Source organism: Ambystoma mexicanum, chromosome 3p (genome assembly GCF_040938575.1).
Source record: "Ambystoma mexicanum isolate Mex_15411 chromosome 3p, UKY_AmexF1_1, whole genome shotgun sequence".
In the NCBI taxonomy this organism is placed as follows: Eukaryota; Metazoa; Chordata; class Amphibia; order Caudata; family Ambystomatidae; genus Ambystoma; species Ambystoma mexicanum.
In genome coordinates, this window is record NC_090925.1 from 29,342,811 (window position 1) to 29,362,562 (window position 19,752).

Consider the following 19,752-nt stretch of genomic DNA (forward strand, 5'->3'; position numbering starts at 1 on the left):
GATGGCCCATGGGAGAGTCTCAACCAAGTCTTTAGCTCACTGTCCCCACAGCTCCAACTCACTGATGAGGCCCAACTAGGCTGAAACAAGTGTATGGAGTTGCTGTTGGTACTCTTGTTCAGAAGAGAATTGCCATAGCATTTCGGTGCTGGACTGCCCATGTGGGTGGGACAAAGACTGATATGCAAATGGATATTTCCCATCTGTGAAAAGTACAGTGAGCAAAAGACTTGGTTGAGACTCTCCCAGGGGCCATCCACCCAGGAACAGGTTAATGGGTCGTGTTCGTGCTGGTAGAGACTCCCAGACCCCCCTCTGATTTGCATTTTAAGTCTATGTCAAGACATCCAAACATCCCCTGTATACATATATAAGAAAGCATTAGGAAATCTTTGCACCGGTGAAGATTGCTGGGGGAGGGGTTACATAATACCGATATTGCAGATCGAACAAAAGTCATTTAAATGCCCGTGAACTGGCCCTCTGGGTAGTGGTGCCAGCGGAAGGGGCAGCCGCCTAGGAAACTTGTTCACTGGCAATGATGCATGCTGCCAGCCCTGGAGGTTAGCAGCACCCTGAGAAGAGGAGCTAGAAGACAGACTAGAGTTGGAGGCAGAGGAAAGGCTGACACTGAAAGGGGGTGGGGGAACAAGACTCTTGATGGAGACGCTGATTCTGTCAGGAGAAGGTGTACCACATTCATGGCTCGTCCCCTCTGAAGCACACATGACCAGTGCCAACATGCTTCTAACTAGACTTTTCTTTCTTTGCCCAGATGATATTTGGCGATCTTCTCCGGTTCTGCTGGCTCATGGCGGTCGTCATACTCGGCTTTGCTGCAGGTAATTATGAAGAGCTGGCATGGCCTGCGGTGTACCCACGGCTCTCCAGGTAGGTGTACGTTTTTACACTGCCTGGAAGAGCAAGGTATTTTTTTCAAAGACCTTACTTATTGCAGACCTGTTTCACCAGCAGGAGGAGGCAGTGTTCAGTGATGGTTCTCAGAAAATCTGCCCACCCTCACTTTTGTCATGGTATCTGTTGCCCACATTTTTACTCTTGCATGTACTAAGCTAACCTACGATACCATGCAAGCTGCATCAGTTCTATGGGAAAATATCACGTAGAGAAAAGGGGGGACTTCCCCCAGGAATACCATGATGATGATGATGATGATGATGATGATGATGATGATGATGATGATGGTGGTAGCTGTACCTTGATGATGAAGCTAGCGGCAAGGGCCCTGCAGAGTGCCTGAGCAGGAGGCAGTCTTGCCGTTTGCATGGCAGATGGGGCAAGAAAGGGGAGTGTATTATCCGAGAGGTCCACAGGATGACCGAGGCGCAGAAATGTAGCAGAGCACCCAAACAACTACCCCACATGACCCGGAAGGGGCGGGGAAACTCGGGAGAGCTGATGATTCCCAGGGAAAACCGGTTCCGGGAGGCTGAACTCGGGTGCCAGAAAGAATGCTCAGAACTCGACTCCTATAGGAAAGGCAAGATACTTGGCACAGGCAGGAGCTGTGGAATGGTCGACCCTCCTAAAAGCTACTTGCAGGTTGGAGAAAGGAGGTTTGGTTGGAGATGGGGAGGTTTGTAGTAGCATATTAGTCCGGGACATCTGGTCTTGTAGTAAAGCGATTGCTTCACATATAAGTCATTATGGTAGTAAACCCTGGTCTTCCGTGCAGCTGGCAGCATCTTGGGACACCAGACTGGTGCAGATTCCATTAGCCTACCTGCCCTGACTTTCAAGCTGTCTGGACACCCCCAAGTCTACTTGCTTTCACTACATGATTCTCTGCCACAACTTTGAAGTTTCCACGTTATGCTGTAGTCTGAGAACCCACAGCACCCCTCCTACAAGGCAGTCATCCTTGAGCTCAAACATAGTCTAATCCAGGCTTGTCCAGAAAACATTGGTTAAAGGCAATGGGCAGTCGGGCACCATGTTAATATCCAGGCACCTGAAGTATGGTCTCCTGGCTCATAACATCCTTTAAGTCAACAGGTTATCTGTGAATCATAGAATAGCATATACAAGAAAACTGTTCTAGGTTGAAGATCGCATACACAAGACCGGCGTTGTGCAGGGTCTCCCAGTAAAGTCTGAATCCCCCCCACAACCCCTCCCCACTCCAAGATCATTCTTTGCCCCCACCCTTCCTTGTTATATTTGGGGGTCCAGCTCGCTCCCTGTGGAGTGGACCCGCACCCTCCATTGCCACTCTCTTCCTGGCAAACCTCAACCCATTCCTTTACCTTCAGTGTGTCCCTCTAGTGCCAAGTGTGGTCCATGCCTGTGGGAATGAAGAGTGACTCACTGCATGCCTGTCTATCCACTACGTTTTTGGGAGTCGTGCTTTAAGGATGTAGTACAGGGACCCCATCAAAAGAAAACCTATTCATCACTCTGCTTTTGTTGTAGAAAGAGCACGTGACAGTTGATGCATAAAGGAGGTTACAACGCATTTTAAAAATAAGAAAGTGGAGTGGACTTTCCATTGAGAAGGTAATGCAAATGTATAGCCACAAAAGAAAGAATTTCACAATCTGGAGAGGGTCTGACATATTGGGGTTGACGTTTTTGACGAATTAACAGATATTGAAAGTAGACAAAAAAAAATCCCAGGTGCATAAATGGAGAGGGTCACTTTTTTCTTATATACAAGTTCCTTATAGGTTTCTTTGGCTTTAAGCAGGTGTGCTGAACTTATTTGCACTCGCAGTCTGCAGAGTGCATACCGAAAAGCCCGGGTTTAAGGAGTCTTAAGCAGGACGTGGACAAAATGGAGGCGTTTTAAAATGGCTGATATCCTTTTTATTAAATTGAAAATGAAAATCCAACCTCTTCCTAAATATAAGAAGGGATTCCCTGCCTAAAAAAAACTAAGGAAACGGTCTACACATCCGTTAAAACAATAGTCCACCGTCCTGTGTCCAAAACACTTATTTCCAACCCTTACATAATTAAACTAATCTACAAAGGGGAAACTGGGACTTCAAACTGCAGAGGAATGACTCCCTCCGAGTAAATGTCCAGTGTTCGTTCCACTGCACGAGCAAAAAGGGAAAAGTAAAGTTCACAGTTTCAAAACAAAAAGGTTCTACAACAAGTAGCAGCAGAAAGGGCTTCTTCCCTTTTTTCACAATGTTCACCAAAAAAACAGAGGTAGTCAACACTAAGGTACTGCCTCCCTTCCCCTGGTTACCATCGGCACAAACGTTCAAAAAGTCAAGAGGTTGTCTTGTCGCTCTTTGTTTTAAAACTCGGTCAATACCAGGGTACTGCCTTCCTTCCCCTGGATACTATATGCACAAATGTTCACAAGGCCAAGCGGTAGTTCCTCTTCTACTGCCCTTTCCATGTTCTCCACAGGACTAGGTGGAAAGACTCCTTCCGCTTCCCCTGGTTTTTATATGATCAAGATGACGAGTCCCTCCTCTTGATGCCACCATGCATGTGACAGTTCAAACAAAAATAACTTGCAATTTACTTGCCTGGTATACTTGCCTGGTATACTCTCCTGCCAGGACATTGTTTACTCTCTTTCATGCAGTTGGGTGCGGGTCCTAGGCTTGCAATCTAGCTGCCTGGTATACTCTCCTGCCAGGACATTGTTTACTCTCTTTCATGCAGTTGGGTGCGGGTCCTAGGCTTGCAATCTAGCTGCCTGGTATACTCTCCTGCCAGGACTTGAGTTGCTCTCCTTCATACACTTGGTGCGGGTCTCATACTCGCAATCTTCCTGCCTGATATATCCTGTCAGGACTTTACCAAGATTCACAATCTCATATAATTTCACTATGTTGCTTTTGCAGCTTTCGGCACTTTGCATTTCGTAGCAGTTTGCTTTCTCGTGTAAGTACTGCCATGAAGAAGATATCTCCTTTTCTGAGTGAGGGATTGGGTTTCCGATCCAGCTTCTCCATCCCTGGGTTCCCCAGGCAGCGCCTCGGTGACCTGTGACCCAACTCCCTTTTATGGGCTCACTGGCTGCTCGTGGCAGCTTTCGGGTCTCGCACAGTTTTCATTTGGCTCTGTGGCTTTGCTCTGTACTCGGGGTAGCATTTCTCCTGCTTCCCAGTCTGCCCGTTCTGCAGGAAGGCTCCATCCTTCCTTCTGCTTCAACCATTGCACAGCGGAACCATTTCAGAAGTGCCTCTCATCAGGACAGCGTCTCCCTGAGCCTTTCTGCTTGCAGCTCTCCGGTTCCTCGACCTGTGTCGATAGGAAGAAGGCTCCATGTTTCTCTCCATTTAGTGGTTTTGAATGTCCCAGCACCAATAGGATTAGAACAACAACTAGAGAGCATAAGCGTAGTTCCTCCAGATATTTTATCACTCTAGCCCTCTTCCTGATCCGAGTACTTTGAGTCAGTCAAAGGGTGGCATGCATTTAGGAACTTTCCTATTTGTCACTCAAGGATGGTCTTTTTCAACATAATAGCATATGGAGGATTGGGGAGTTGGGTCCTGGGTGTCAACCTCGGATGGATAAGGGGGATACCATGTTCTCTCTGGAATATCGTCCCAAAGTCCTTGGGACTCTGCAGAGCGCTAAAGCAACTGGGAACTCCGCACCTGGAGGCCAGAGCTCCGTGGAGGTAAGGGTGAGGGGGCTGGAGCAGGGGGAAGAGGGTGCTGCGCAGAAGTGGGTCGTGAGGGGAGACCGCTGACAAGGAAGGGGGCAGGGCTGCGCACAAAAGGTTGCACTCGTGGGATTGCAACCTTTTGTGCTACAATCGCTACTGCAAAGTTTTGTCCATGGCCTATAGACCTAAAACCGGTCTTTGAGCAGGCTGCAGTCTTGAGTGGATGGCAATTGTAGGTCAGAGAATCGTACAGGTAAACTTCAAGAATGATCGGCCTGAGAACAGAAAAATGGGGATATTACCAATTATATGGTTAGGCGAACATGACAAAGACCCCCACCTGATGAGGGGACACCTAGTTAGTAGCCAGAGGGGCCAGGGACCTCATTGTTAGGGGATGACGATCCTGGGGCTGTATGGAGAAGATCCACTGATCACCCTCCCTTGACAGTCACAGGAACACCGGAGCAGCAAGAAGAACACTGCGCCATTAAAGAATACAACTCAGGGCTTGATGGGAGAGTAGGAGACCCATCCATAAGAATAGAAAAATTCCCCACAAATATCCTTAATAAAATTAAATCAGGTGGCTAGCACTGTTGCTGGTATCATCTAGCTCTGTTGTTGGCATCATCCCTTCAAGGGAACAAAACTCTACCACACACAATGTACTCCGTCTCTCCCACACTGGCTGCAGAGAGCAGCCAGCACGTTTAGGAATGTCCAAGGTTGTCTCTGAGGGCTCTGCTGAATGCCTGCGTAAATCTACCATGAAACCTGAATCCTCTGCCCACAACTGCGCCAGAGAACTCGCGCACAGCATTTACATGATATGATATATTTTATTTGCATTGCGCTCGTACACAGGTGTTTCAGAGCGCGACCAGGCAAAGGGAGGGGAACAGGGGAGAAAAACAAAAACGGCAATCTTACTAGGCCCAGTGACATTGAGAAAGTGCAAGTGCAAGTGCATGGGAAAGGGAAAAGGGGGAAGTGCAGCATGGGAGAGGGGAGAAATTGGAAAGTGCAGAGCTGTGCATGAACTGACGCACGCTACACAACCAGCTCAGAAAGCCCTCAATATGTAAACGACTGAAAACAGAGTGGGACCCGCTGTGCGAGTTCACTGCAAGATGTGAAACAGGTTGGCAATGCGCCGGTTCAAAGATGGGCAGATCACAGAACTCTGCATTTGCTTCTCGACTAGACAGCCACGTTGCTCGCTGGCAGTTGTGCGACAGCAAAAAAATGACTGTCTCTTTAATGTATATAAACAGTTGCGTTTGTTTGTGGGTTTGTATATGGTGTTGATCTTGGGAGCGTAACTCCTTGCCGAATGAATGCAACTATTTCTAGATTGATAGGTCATCCCGTTTCCGAGAATTAATTTTTTGGTTTTTCTCCATTACGTTTTGTGGTGTTCCGCGCGCCATCTTCAGGTCATTTGTAGAAAGTGCTTATCGCGCTGTCTGCTCTAAACTGGTCTTGCATTCTTTCTTTGTTTTCAATTTTTCTTTTTAGAAGATCGTTAGTGTGTAATTCTTTTCATTGATTTTGATTTGCAATAAACTTGATACATGTTAATTTCACTAGTTAATTGATCACTACATTTTTATTTACCTCCGATTTAAATTCTCACGTGAAAATCATATTTGTATGATGGAGTTGGAGCTGCCCTTAACCAAGATCCTGGGAGCTGGAGGAGAAACCAAAGATTGGAGAAGGCATCCAGCCAAATTCCCACCTTGGGCATGTATGGTGTGGAAGGTGACCAAAGAATATCGGGAAGAAGAGGGAGGTGGTTTCGATAACTTGGGAGAGGGTGCTCATCTGGAGGTGAAGGTGATTGTTCTGAATCGATGGGTTAGTATCAATTGGTGGCAGGATAACATCCAGTGGAGGCTTGCAGTAAAAGCCTTGCAGGAAGGGGACCATCGGATGGTGGAAGTTTAGTATCGGGTGAAGGATAAATAACATCAGGCCTTGACCTGAGAATATCAGAAGGACAAAGGTCATTTTATGAACCCAAGAGGGAATGATAGGGAGGTGGAAGGGGAATTCAGGAGGGGATAAGAGAATCGGTGGAGAGAGAAGGTGACCATCTGGAGTTGGAAGACCGTGACTGTCTGAGTCAGAGGAACACCTAGTCCTTAGTCTCTTAGAGCAAGGATATTGGGGGGCTGAGATATGCCCAAAGTTGTGAAGGAGGCATCGAACCAAGAACAACAAGGGTTGTCTTTTGAGAATAAGGAGGTTCACATAGGTGTGAAATAGGAGGTATCCAAATGGGGCAAGGCGGTATAGGAAGCTATCCGGGAGGAGTTGATGAAAGGTCGATAGGAAATAGCTAGTGATAGAAGAGCAAGAGGCGGGGTTCATCCGGAGCCGGATCAGAGAGGGTGCAATGTCCAGGGTGGGAAATTAGCAGAGATGAATGGATGCTTAGGTAAAAAGACCAAGGCAGCTTTGTCTTGCAAGACTTGTCTGTATTTTTCTTTCAATTCCTGTGTGAATTCCCACTCTACATCAGTCTATATCCTGTGGCACTGATGGTGTTGCCCACACCCAGGGACTGATGTTCAGATCAAACAATGCAAACAGTCCAGAAGAGAGAAATGTAAAACCGGGAATCCTACTACATGTTAATAAATCAAGCCCTACAGTAGGTACACACCTGTAAGCTGCAGAGGAGGTTTTTGGGGAGTCCCCCAACCCCTTTTTTTTGCTAAAAAACACTTTATTTCCCTAAACGAAAACCTAAAAAAAATATATAATTTAAAAAAAACATTCGATCCTTTGACCTGTCGACCCTTTTGATTCGATCCTTTGACTAGACACCGTTCTAGTCATTGCAGAATGCAAAATAAGACCGGGACATTTCAAATGGACACAGGTGAACAGCAAGAGCGAAGAAGTGAGACTGGCAGGCGCTGCAGTTGCTGCTAACTTGGTCTGACGCTGTTCAGAAGGCCAGGAAGGGGCGGACTGCGGAACTCTATGCCGGGGAGAGGCACAGTGTGCAGAGAAGTGTGCAGAGAAGTGTGCTGCTTCTCTGTCAATGGCAGCTGGAGCCATTGTATGCCAACCGAGGGAACGCGGAAGCAGAGTGGCTTGCAGAATTCATTGTTAGCAAGCGAGCTGAAAGTGAAGTGGTAGGTGAAATGCGAGGAACACTGAAGCAGCCACGGAATAGCAGAAAGTCCCAGAAAAGTGATTGGGTTAGCGGGGCGCTTCAGGGTGAATGCCACGTACGCTGTACAGTGCGCAAGAGCCCAAGAGAAGGAAGTGAAAGTTGATTATGAACATTATTACGGGTCTAAGTAAAGATGGTATAATTGATATCAATAGAAATAGTCCAAGGAAGGACAGTGGAACTGCTATGAACAGTATTGAGGGCCTCATTGTTCAGACAAAGCAACAAAAGTAAAACTGATACCGACATTATTAAGAAAGTGTCGGTGACCCAGCATATGAAAAGAATTGTTTTCTGGATACAACAGAGAGTGAATGAAAAGTGAAAATGCTCTGGCAGTACAGTGAACCAGGCAATGTGCAAGTCTGGGAACTGCTCCCAAGTAAGAAAGCTGTAACATCCTGACAGATGAGTAAACAGGGAAAGAAGAAGAGTGAAAGCAGCGAGGGATTGAAATTCCAATCTGAAATTGCCAAACATTGGAAATGGAGGACCCATACCCCTTTCTGGAGCAAAGTCATAAAGTTGCAATACCCTGGCAGGAGAGTACACCAGGGAAAAGACTGAGAAGGTCCAGGGGTCAGTACCCCTGGGTGAAGTTGTGAAAACAGTAACAAGAGAGTTGTATGTGCTTGAAGGAGGTACAAGGGAAATGCATTTCCTTTGAACAAACCATTCAAGAGATTGGTGTGTGTGCAAAAGAATGATGGGTTTTAAAATTAATTGTACACTTTAAGGAAATTCAACAGAAGAGCATTTACGCCACCCCTTGAACAAAACTGGAAATTTAACAAAGTAATTGAGTCAATAGAAGTAAGTAGGTAAAGAATTGAGAACACTCAAAGGGTTAAAAGCTAGAGAGAGAGAGAGAGAGAGAGAGAGAGAGAGAGAGAGAGAGAGAGAGAGAGCAAGAGCTCAAAGAACGGAGTAATTGAGGGGGGAGGGTGCTCCACTTATGTAAAGAATGGAATATTATTGATTTTTAAACTTCTGGAGGTTTTGGAAGACCAGAGAAAATGGGGGAAGGGAAGACTCTTTTCCTAGTGAAGCTTTATGGCACTTTCTTTGTTACACTTTTTTTTTAACTTTGAAAATCTGCAAGTAAATAGCTCACAGAAATCCCATACACACATTATATAAGTTTATATAAGTTTAGCGTGTAAGGGTCAGTTTAGGGTTTTTGCACACAGGACATATCATGATTGAACATCCTGACACAGACATTCCTTAGTTTTGAGGCAAGGAAACCCCCTCTTAGAATTAGGGACACATAGGATTTCTCTAACCCGTTTTCTTTTCTGCCTAATACAAGTCTGTAACCCACATTTGAAAATCCACTGTGTCCGAGTCTTACTCCTGATCCATTACAGTGCACAGTAGAACATTAAAGTACTCGGTCAGTCAAAGATTAGGACCAAGAGAGGAGAAAGATAACTGCACCAACAGGCTCACGTTGTCCCAGGAATCCATTTATCACCCTTTGAGCTAACAAAGGTGTGACCGGTCTTTATGTACATTTAATGCCTGCTCATCAGAGATGCTATTGCATGATGCCCGGTGTCTTGGGTATACCCCCGTGACCAGCAGTCACAGGGACTATGCACCACGTGACCACCTGCTGCTGTACAGCACCTTCTCGCATCGGAGTCCGCCTTCGATGGGACGACAAACCTCCATGGAGTTGGTGAATGAAAGTGTGTTAGTCTTCGCTGTATTCATCTTGTACCTTTGCCAGATCAGCTGTAGAAGTGGATCATTTTGTATGTTTAAGAATTGATGCAAGACAAAAATAGAAGAGAATCTGGCAGTGGATACTTTTGGGAATGGTTGTTGGTTTTCAGACTTTCTCCTGAAATTCCGACTAAGGTACAATGCTGGCCAGTTGTTGGTTCATTCATAAGGTGTGAAGGTGTTACAGGTGTTTGTGGTCCATGGCCCCCGTAAGGGGCACCTCTGTACCCCTGCAGATGGCGGCTTCATACAAGAAGCAATGCTTTCGAGCAAACCATGTATTTTTCTGCATTTGTGTTCATCCTCTGTCGGTTGTAGGCACCTTGTGAAAAATGCCACTGGCTGGATGTTGCCAGGACTATGTTCTTAAAACAGGACACTTTATAGAGCATAATCGGAGGCATACTGTTTCTCCAGATAAGTGTCTAAGTATTTGGGGGCTGTCCTCAATTATTTGTTTTGGGGCTGAACAGAGTGTTCAGCTTTTTAGGGTTCACTTGAATTGGTTACTTGTTGAGTGTTGGGGTGAACCATTTTGGCAAAGTGAATCCAGAATTGATTGTACTTTTCGTGGATGCCCGCGCGCTCCTGCTGGAGAGTTTGCGGATCCCCGGATTAAACGGACTGGAAATTGAACAGACTCTTGGACAATATCTCCATCCTGTGCAAGACTGTTTTGATCTTTTTGATATGCAATGGATGGCTAGAGGAGTAAATCAAATGTCATCCAAGTGGATTGTCATGAAATGATGCAGTAATCGGCAGTATCTCACCAACAAAATATAATGTTGCGGGGGCACTGCCAAGCCGGAATCGCATAACCCAGGAATGAAAGTTCCCCAATTAAGACCTGTAGGTGGTTTTCCAACCGTGCCCTTGATGTTCTCTTAGTGAGTTATAGTAGACAATGAGATCAAGTTTCCAGAAATGTACACCGCTTTAAGCAATTCAAGAAGAGGGTTAATGAGGGTATGCTTCTATTTCTTGATGGTCTTGTCTTGGAGTTCAGGTCTAGGTCTAGGTCTAGGTAATCCAAATGGGGATGATCTTCCCCTCAATAAGGCCCCCCTGCAGGAGTCTTGAGGGTCACATGGAGCATACATACAGGCTTTCCATCTTCCAGAGTGCTCCTTTCCTTCTCAGAGTATATGCATGTCCTGGTAGTAGGGTATCCCTGGTTGGAAGTTTCTCGTGTCATAGGGCAGACCCTGCACCAATCCCCCCAAAAAAGTGTGTAGAGTTTCTCGTGTTGCTGCACGAAGCTATAACGGATTGGAAAAAGACCTCTGTGAAGTGTCTCGTCTCGCTACAGGAAACCAACAGTGGAACGAAATGCCACACTGTTTTGTAACACGGCGCAAGAGCGAAAATAGAACTGTTTTCTTGCATCAATGGCACTCTGCACAAAACCGGGCAATGTTTCCTTGGTGGCACAATTTCAGTGGCGGCGCAACCGTAATGCTGATTTTCGCGGAATGGGCAGAAGCAGATTGCAGTGTAAAGTTTGCCCTTCTTGCTTGACGGGCAGAGGTTTCTCCCAACCATTGTGAACTGGTGTGTTTTCCTTCCAGAATCTTCTGAAAAGAATAACCTCTGCTATTTATTAGAAAGAGGACTAGTTCCTTCTATTACTTTGTTCTACATCTAAAGTGATTTACTTCTATTACTTTGTTCTACATCTAAAGTGATTGGATTTTAAAATAGTAAACATACTTCATGTATTTGTGTGTTGTTTTGTATGGCGCCTACACACGTGTGTTTCCAGGCACCAGGAGATGAGATTGGGAGGGGGAGAGGACGTGGGGATCAAAAAGTAGAACACAAACGGTTATATTGGCCTTGTGACAATCCTACTGTGCAAGTGCATGACAAGGCAGTAAGTGCACGGGGCAGGGGAGGTAGAGGGAGAAGTGCAGGAGTGGGGTAACCCCAGGGGAGGGGCCTGGCAAATGCTGGCTAGGACCAGGCAGAAAGTGCTCGGGGAAAGAAGGGTGAGGAGGTGAGTGGTGTGGATACGGAGGACCCAATTTGGGCTAGTCCGGGAAAGGAGCCCAAGGCCAAGTGCTGGCGAAGGATGCTAGGGGGGACTGTTAGGGGCATGTTCTGGCCCCTGCAAGACTCAAACGGGACCAGGCCCCAGTCACAGCAGCAGATGGAGAGTTAGCACGGGAGGGGGAGAGGGAAGGAAGAGGAAAAAAGGAAAGTCTTGAGAAGTTTCCAGAACTTTGGAAGATCCGGTTCACATCTGAGGGGGGGAGGGGGAGGCCGGGCCAGAGGCAGGAGCGAGCTGAGGAAATATATCTACCGCCCACTCTCTGCTTGGTGAAACGTTTGACCTGCTGTGAGTTGGAGCCAGAAGACCGAAGGACTGTGGCCGGGGGAGGTATTTTGGGAGTGAAAGGTGGATGTTTAGAGGTCCCAGGCCCCAGGCAACCTTGTGGATGATGCAAATGGTCTTGAATTTGAGCCTTGCAGTCACAGGGAGCCAGTGGAGAGATTTTAGGGCTGGAGAGATGCAGTCCCTGGGCTTGAGGCCAAGGATAAGTCTTGCTTTCGTATTCTGGATTAGTTGAAGACAAAGGGAGGAAAGAGGCAGGTTGAGGAAGAGGCTGTTACAGTAGTCCAGCCTCGAGAGAACCAGAGCTCTGGAGACATTGGGTTTTGGGAGGAAGGTGAGGAAAGGAATGCCCTTCAGGAGATGAAGCCGATAATTGGACTTCTTAGCACGGTCTGTGATGTGTGGATAGAAGGAGAAAGGAGTCAAAGATGATCCCAGGGTTTTTTACCTCACAAGATGGGGAGAGGACCCAAGGAGTCTGGCCAGAGAGTAGGAGGGGGGGAACAAGGACAGGCATCCAATGAAAAGGATTTCTGTTTCACTGGTATTAAGGTAGAGATCATTGGCAGAGCACCATGCCTGAATAGCAGTCAGGCAGTCTGGTATGAAGGAGGAGGAGGAGGAGGTGGTGGTAGTGGTAGGGGAAGGCAGCTTGAAATAGCGGTGTCGTCTACATAACACTGACAATGAGGGGAGAAAGTGGAGATCAGGTGTACCAGTGGGGCCATGTAGATGTTGAAGAGCCATGGCAATGAGTTGAGTCCTGATGGATACCATAGGCAGAGTGAGGTGGAGGAGAGAAAAGGACTCCTTTGCACTTGAGGTGGTCTGTTAGAAAGGAAGGTCAGCCACGCCAGTGCCCAGTCCATGATGACTAGGGCATCGTGGAGATGCAATAGAGTTAAGCCACTAAATCCTCTGGTTTGCGCCCAATTCTAGTTGTATCCAGTAATGACATCCAATAGCTCCAACTGCATGTACACACTCTGCTTTTCACAAAAGAAAACACGTAATCCTCTTGCTGTTTGCTTCAAATTGGATTATCTATTTCAATTAATAACATATAATTGTCTGTTAGATAGTTCGGCACTCGGTGGCCTATCTTTGGCCTTAGGTTCATCAGGAGGGTTTTAATATCAATAATATGCCTCAAATCCTAGAGGAAATGAAAATATAAAGAGAAAATAAAGACAGTTTTATAGATTGGTTTTGTGTGATTTTTATGATTAGTATAGCCTCAGCTACCCTATAAGCAACATACATATGGTTTGGAACTGCAAATGCCACTTTCTGACTCTATGTATTGATAGATTACCTTTGCTTTTGTCGTATTGTCTTCTCCCAGACTTTTTATGGTTGGACAGAATTCTCCGGAGCAGTCTTTCAATGTTTACTTGATTGTTCAGTTTTTTTCCTGCTTTGATTATCCTAACAATAGATTAATGGACCAATGTTGTCCAGTTACTAAATTAGGGTGAATTATTCAACATTAGTACCTATAACATTGTGTAGATATGCAGTCTGCCTTTTGTTACACCAAAAACTCGAACTACACCGTCCTCGCGGCATGATGACTGTTTTTGGACACACCATCGCGGAGATGGTTTGAGGATGGAGTGGTTGACTGTGTCAAACGCGGAATAAAGATTGAGGAGGATCAGAACAGAGGGAGTGTTAGAGTCCAAGTTAGGGAGTATTACTAGCTGCATTCCGGTGTGTTTTGATCAGAGCTGGAGACGATGATCCAGGGCTGGTGAGGGTCCATTTAAACATGAAGGGGGCCCTCCCGCCGCACGGCCACCGCTTTAGAAACATCTGAGAGAAACCGTTTGAGGCAGCCCTGCTGACCTCCTGTCCGGCTTTAGCAGATTATCATGGGAAAGGCAGCCAGCTGGAAGCTGGAGGGAGCTGAAGCTCTAAGTATTCATTTAAGCAACATCAATCCTTCTTTGTTAGTGAGGGTCAAATGTAGACGATTGATCACATTGCTTTGAGATCCCAAGATCGCCTGAGGGCACCAGCAAAGGCAGCGTGTGTGCGTAAAAGGCGCATTAGGCTTCCCGATTTAAATTGGGACATTTAATGTGCCCTTTGCGAGCGCTTGTTAAACAAGCATTGGCAATGCCAACAGTTTTGGCTCTTGCATAGGCATGGGAAAGGCACGTGCAAGGCACTGCTGTAGTGGTATTAAATGGCTGTTGATGTAGCATGTGCAAAATGGTGCCCGTACCTGGGCATCTAATAGCAATGCTTGGCAAATGCCTAATTCTTATGCACAAGCCAAAGATGTTGGCTTTGCCAATGCTTGTTTTTAACAGAACTACAGTGAAGGACACGCATCTTGCTGCTAAATCGGGGGGCTGAAGGCAGACCTGGTTGACATGTATTTTGCACCCGTAGAAGGTCTGCAACTCCCATGAAGCCATTTGCCCTCAGAAGACTGCTTCGAGGAAGACTGGTAGGCACTGTGAGTGCCAAGTTTGATAGGAAGGCGTAATTAAAGTGAGCACAAAGAGCTCCCATGAGGAGGTGTTTTGGGTGGCGAGAGGCAGGCGCTGGGTGGGAAAAGCCATAGGGAGTAGCACGACCATGGGTAGTCGATGGGTGGGCAAACACCTACAAGCTCTGTCCCTCCTCGTATGTCATTTGTCCCCTATTTGTGAAATAGTTCTGACTTATAGTTCTCGCAAGCGACACCCAATAACCCAAACTTAAAATGAAGACGTTCCCACATCATAAGATTGCCACCATGGGGCAGGTTGCACAGGTCCCTTTCCAACGGAAAAAGTGTAATGTTCCTGAGGATGTCCCTGTCTCATACACATTTATATCTGAGACGTCCTGGGTTCGAGGGAGCCAGGTACAAGGTGTGACATTGGCAATGTGGTTTCATGTATGAGACTGGGAAATGAATGTGTACCGAACGGCCCATTGAATGCTTATTACAAGCAGGGCTTTAAGTGGGGCAGGGATAGCCAGGGCTCAGCTCGGGCCATCTCCAAATATTTTCCTTGAGGTAGGCCTCTGCCAGGGCTCTCCGAGCGGACCTCCCTTATCAAATTTCTTTAAAAAATATGAGTAGTGGCAATACTGTTCTTGGCCTGCAGAAGTCCCCTCCAGTAATGTTTAGAGTCACACATAACACCAGGGTTCCCTGTTAAACCAGAAGAGACGGGACCGCACTGTAGAAAACACAAAAACATCTGGACAAAAAAAGAAACTATGTACACTCCTAAATATTGCATCACGACGCATTAGAGCGCCCCTTCCTCCTCCCCCCACCCCTCTTTCGATTTCTTATCCCACTTAAAGCACTGATTGCAAGTGCAACCCCTGGCCCCGAAGTGATTTTGTAAAGCGGTTTGTCTGGCTGCCTAATCCTTGTGCGGTCTCTTTATAGCCACGGCCTAAACCAATCTTTTTGCGGGTGAAGACTACAATGTGAGTGTATTCTCAGTTTTGACCACAAGAGGTCAGCCGACACCTTCCCGTCAGTTTGCGAAGCTAATTCCACTAACCATTGAGCGGGCAATACACCTGCATAGATGGCCCCTTCTCAAACACTGCGTCGGGACATCACCCTGTATTTTACTCAGTCTCTGGAGAATATCTACCCCCATCCCCCAAAAGAGCGGGCCTGTCTGATGGAATATGCCCCCTGCTGGCATATGCCCCCTCATGGCTACATGTGTAAAGGCAAAGCCGTCCTATGGAAGGCAGTGTGGCTGGCGCTCTGTGCACTCTGCCAGTATGTCCGGCCTGTGTGGCCGTGGGAAAGACTGCGGAGGAATTCTCTGAATCTCTAGTCTCCACTAAGTGGCAACTCGCCTTCTTCCGGGAGCTTGGGTGGGCTTCAGAAATCTGCACCCCCATGAGTAAGGACGGCATACACACCCTTAACATGAGGGCCACAATAGAAGCATGTTGGTAGCAGCAGTGGATCAAGAGGGTGGCTGTTACATGAGGCAATATGTGATTTGTTGGGAGAATGACCAAAGCAGACCATTCTGGAATCCCAAAAGCTGTTCCACAAGTGCCACAGGAAAGAGTGGCATTGGACTTGACGGACCCATTTTACAGCAGACAAGAGAGATGTCACTTTGATCAATAATCCGCCATAACAGTGCCATCTGTGTGTCAGGTTATGGCAGGAAGGCAGTGCGTAGGTTGTTCTAAAGGATACTGGCATTCAGCTCACTTTTCCAGGCGACATGGGTGCGAAGCAGAACTCCATTGTCTTATACCATCCACTAAACAATGGACTGCTGGAAAGATTGAAGAGAACCCGAGGAAGGATACCAGGCTATTTCGTTGAATGGTATGGATGGAGAAAAGATGGCTGATGGGTGGGCTGAAATGTACAAGAGCACACCAAACACTGTGACGGATGCTTGCCGATTTGTGAACTCCTGGTGGTAGAGGGGGAGTCACCATTGTTTAATGGGGGGTGTGGCCTGTGTGAAAATGGTGCTAAGTGGAGTCACTCTGGGATTAGGCAACAATATGCAGGAAGGTGATCGAATTATGTAACAAGTGATCGGTCAGGAATCCAGATTTTCAGCATGACGAGATGGTAAAATAACAGATTTGCAGGACATGTAGGTTAGGGAATGCAAAAGCTTTAAAAAAGAAATAAAATCGATTTTGAGGAATGCGAATTACATCCTGGATTGTAAATTATGCGATGTCGAGAGAATCCTGTGCTCCTCTGTTGATGGATTCTGGAGAAAGAAAGAAGACTGATTGGCTGTGACAGCAATGTGCTTAAAAGTTATGAATTCCAAAGTGCCAGAACTCTCCAGTTTCCCCCAGCCATGCGTGAGAAGGCCATCCAGTCCTGTATTTTTCCCTTTTGGGTTTTCTTTCCCATTTAAAAATTTAGAAAAACTAAAAGTCGGAGAATTCTAAGCAAAACCAGGACTGGATTATCTTCTCACGCATGGCCATGGGAAGCTTGAGAGCCCTGAAGAGCGGTTGTCAGCTCCGGCCATTGGGAATGTTATTTCGGTGTGGATCTGAGACCACTCTCAGAAGGGGAGGCAAGTCTGGGTTGCCAGAGGAAGGAGGAGTGGATGTAAATATCGATGGGTGATTGAGACCAGGTGTGCACGTTTGAGAATTCTTATTGGATATTAGACATTCATTTAGCACTTGGATCATCTTTGAAACGTAGCACTGCTCTTTGTATGTAGATTAAACCCAGGATGTAGACATTGTTGCTTGTACAGCTAGCCCATCTTCTCCCACACACCACATCTTCACAACTTAGCGCAGGCACAGGCTCATTCCTCACACCCTGCATTCACCTATAACACAAACACTACTGCACAACAGCTCTGCCATTAGAATGAAGCCAAAAATTCGAACTGTATCTTCTCGCATAATTCTCTATCTCCTTAAACATAAATCACCCCTGTTTACTTCATAGTTTAGCTCCGCTGCGCCCCCAGCCACACGTCATTCAGACATGGGTGACTAGCAGGGTCTTGGCCACCCTCGCATAACTTTAGGCTGCAGTGCACACACTCATAATAGCACCTCCCAACTTCTCCCAAATTTGTACTCCGGTCCCTCCAAGGGCATTCAACCAACAGAGTGTTGGGACCATAATTATGGTGAAAGGTGCTATACAAATGGCAATATGAATGAATAAATGTAAATGGAGATTACTTTTACATTACAGAGACCTTGTCGTCCATGTTCCATTTTGGGCTTGCAGTTTTTAGCAGTCTAGTTTATCTGTCTCCACTAGTGTTTTCTGAATTCTGTAGATTGCAGGTTTATACAGATGTTCTCGCTGCTTATCAACCTGCTCGACATCTTCATGATGCAGAGGTGGTGCTTTTCCACCATGCATTAAGTGGGACGGATGGTGATCTTTTATTACTTTTTTTAGATTATTTGACAGCATTTGACTGCCTTGATCGACAAATCTTCTGGACTAAACTGGCAAGATGGGGCATAGATAAACATCTGCTGTACTTTAGAAAGGCCCTATATAGGGAGACATCTCTTCCCCCACGCCTACCAATAGAGGATTGAAGTAGGCGTGTGTCCTTGCGCCCCTATTTTTTAACCCGTATGTGGCAGACATGGGGGAGCATCAAAGTTCCAGTCATACTTTTCCACGTCCTATTGGCGGGATAGCGGTGCCGTGGATTACCTATGCAGACGAGCGTTTCATTGGACCACCTCCCGCTTGGTCTGCAGAGAGTAATTGACATCTTGGCACAGTTGCAGGTAAATCAATTGAAGGTCAACTACGCAAAGACTAAGGTTATGCACATTCATGATAAAGGACATCGCACTACTAGGTTTAGGTGGGATATCGGTGGTATTAAATTAGAGTGGGTTAAAACCTATGTGTGCCTTTGTTTACCATTGCATAGCGTCTCAACATCTGCTCAATATTACAAAGTGCCACTTGACATGATGAAGTACCTCAATAACTCACAATGAAATGTTCTTTCTTGCACGGTGTGAACGACACAGGCCACATTCTACCATTGAGTACCTTGTTAGGGAGAATTCTCATAAATGTGCTAATTCCCTTCACCTTAGAGACCCCCAGCAACTTTGCTGGATTTTGAGGACTTGATTTCTTTATCTGGAGAGAGTGTGAGCCTTTTTTCCCACTCTTTCATGTATTTTGATGTGTTTTACACTTGTGTTCTTTGATTATGGAGTTTAAGATAACTCCATAGGCATCTTTTCATGTGTGTTACACAGCACCCCCAGTGCAGCGACACAGGGATGTCTTTTAGACTTCCCAAAGGTTTAAATACCTTTTCTGGGATAAACTACTGTTTCCCAGAGAATGTAAGGTTAAATTGACTTTACTAGTCTTTTTAAATTCCTAGACCCAGCACACACTATCTTACAATGGAGTGCTGGAGGGGCTACCTAGTATCCCCTGTGTCTAGAAACTCATGTAGCAGTCAAATGCCACCCCTTTCTATCGAAATGGCTGTTGGCAGTGGTTCTATAACAAACTACCATGATTTTTCCCAAACGCGAACACTGGTAGCTAAAAATCACGGGAGCCATGTTTTTCAAGATGGCACCATAAGCGCCTTTGTTTAATCGGGTCCTGGTCTTCTTTTTTCGCCATTTCTTTTTGGAACGGTCCTTCTAGTGTTTCTCCCTGTGTGCCAAACCAGGTTTGGTCCCTTTGTACGTATGCCTTTGGCGGGCTTCAGGACTGAAGACCGCCTCTGGCGTCTGAGTGTCTGGGATGGGCAGGAAGTGAGGGAGGTGCCCGAAACTCCCTGAGCTTAGTCTCCTTGGAGACCCAAATGCACTCTGACGTGATTGGCTGGCTGACTGTCCAGCAAGGACAGCCACCCTGCTGGGTGAGTGGCAGCTAGGCTGGAATGAAAAGGAGAAAACCGATTAAAAGGCGAGTCTCGTGGACTGGAAAGCAGAGTTGACCACTGGAACGAAGGAACCGAAGACGAGCTGGAAGAGGACCAGTGGACCATTGGTTTGCCTGGTGAAGCCCTGCTGCAGGTCTGCATTGCCAAGTTCATCCCAACAGGGAAGCCCCTTCAAGGACGACTTCTTCCTTTGAGTTGGTGGGACCAATCAAGTCGTAAGCCACCTGGATACCATTCTCAAGGCTGGTTAGGATTAACCAGGGAGAGGGACACCAGCTTGTGTGCTTGAATTACAGCTACTGAAACTGAAGTGACTCAATTTTGTCAGCGTTTTCTGACGATCCCGTGCAGTGCAGGAGTCCCCTGACGTCCTCCCCCTTGTCCCCACGACTGAGGCTCAGGAACAGTGAGATCTGCAGGAACTGCCAGGAACCAACGTCTTCAGCTGCATCTTTTGTTTCATATTAAGGTACTGTGCCAACCCGATTGAAAGAACTTACCTCTCGCTGTGAAA

The 19,752-nt window shown here is 46.5% G+C and overlaps 1 protein-coding gene across 1 annotated transcript in view; it reads left to right on the top strand.

The window, feature by feature from the left end:
• LOC138580094 (transient receptor potential cation channel subfamily V member 6-like) overlaps positions 1-19,752 on the top strand; it is a 409,173-nt gene that overhangs the window by 346,502 nt on the left and 42,919 nt on the right. The window contains exon 12 of the mRNA XM_069650372.1: positions 776-842. Coding sequence (XP_069506473.1) covers positions 776-842 — 67 coding nt within the window. The remainder of the gene's footprint in view (positions 1-775; positions 843-19,752) is intronic.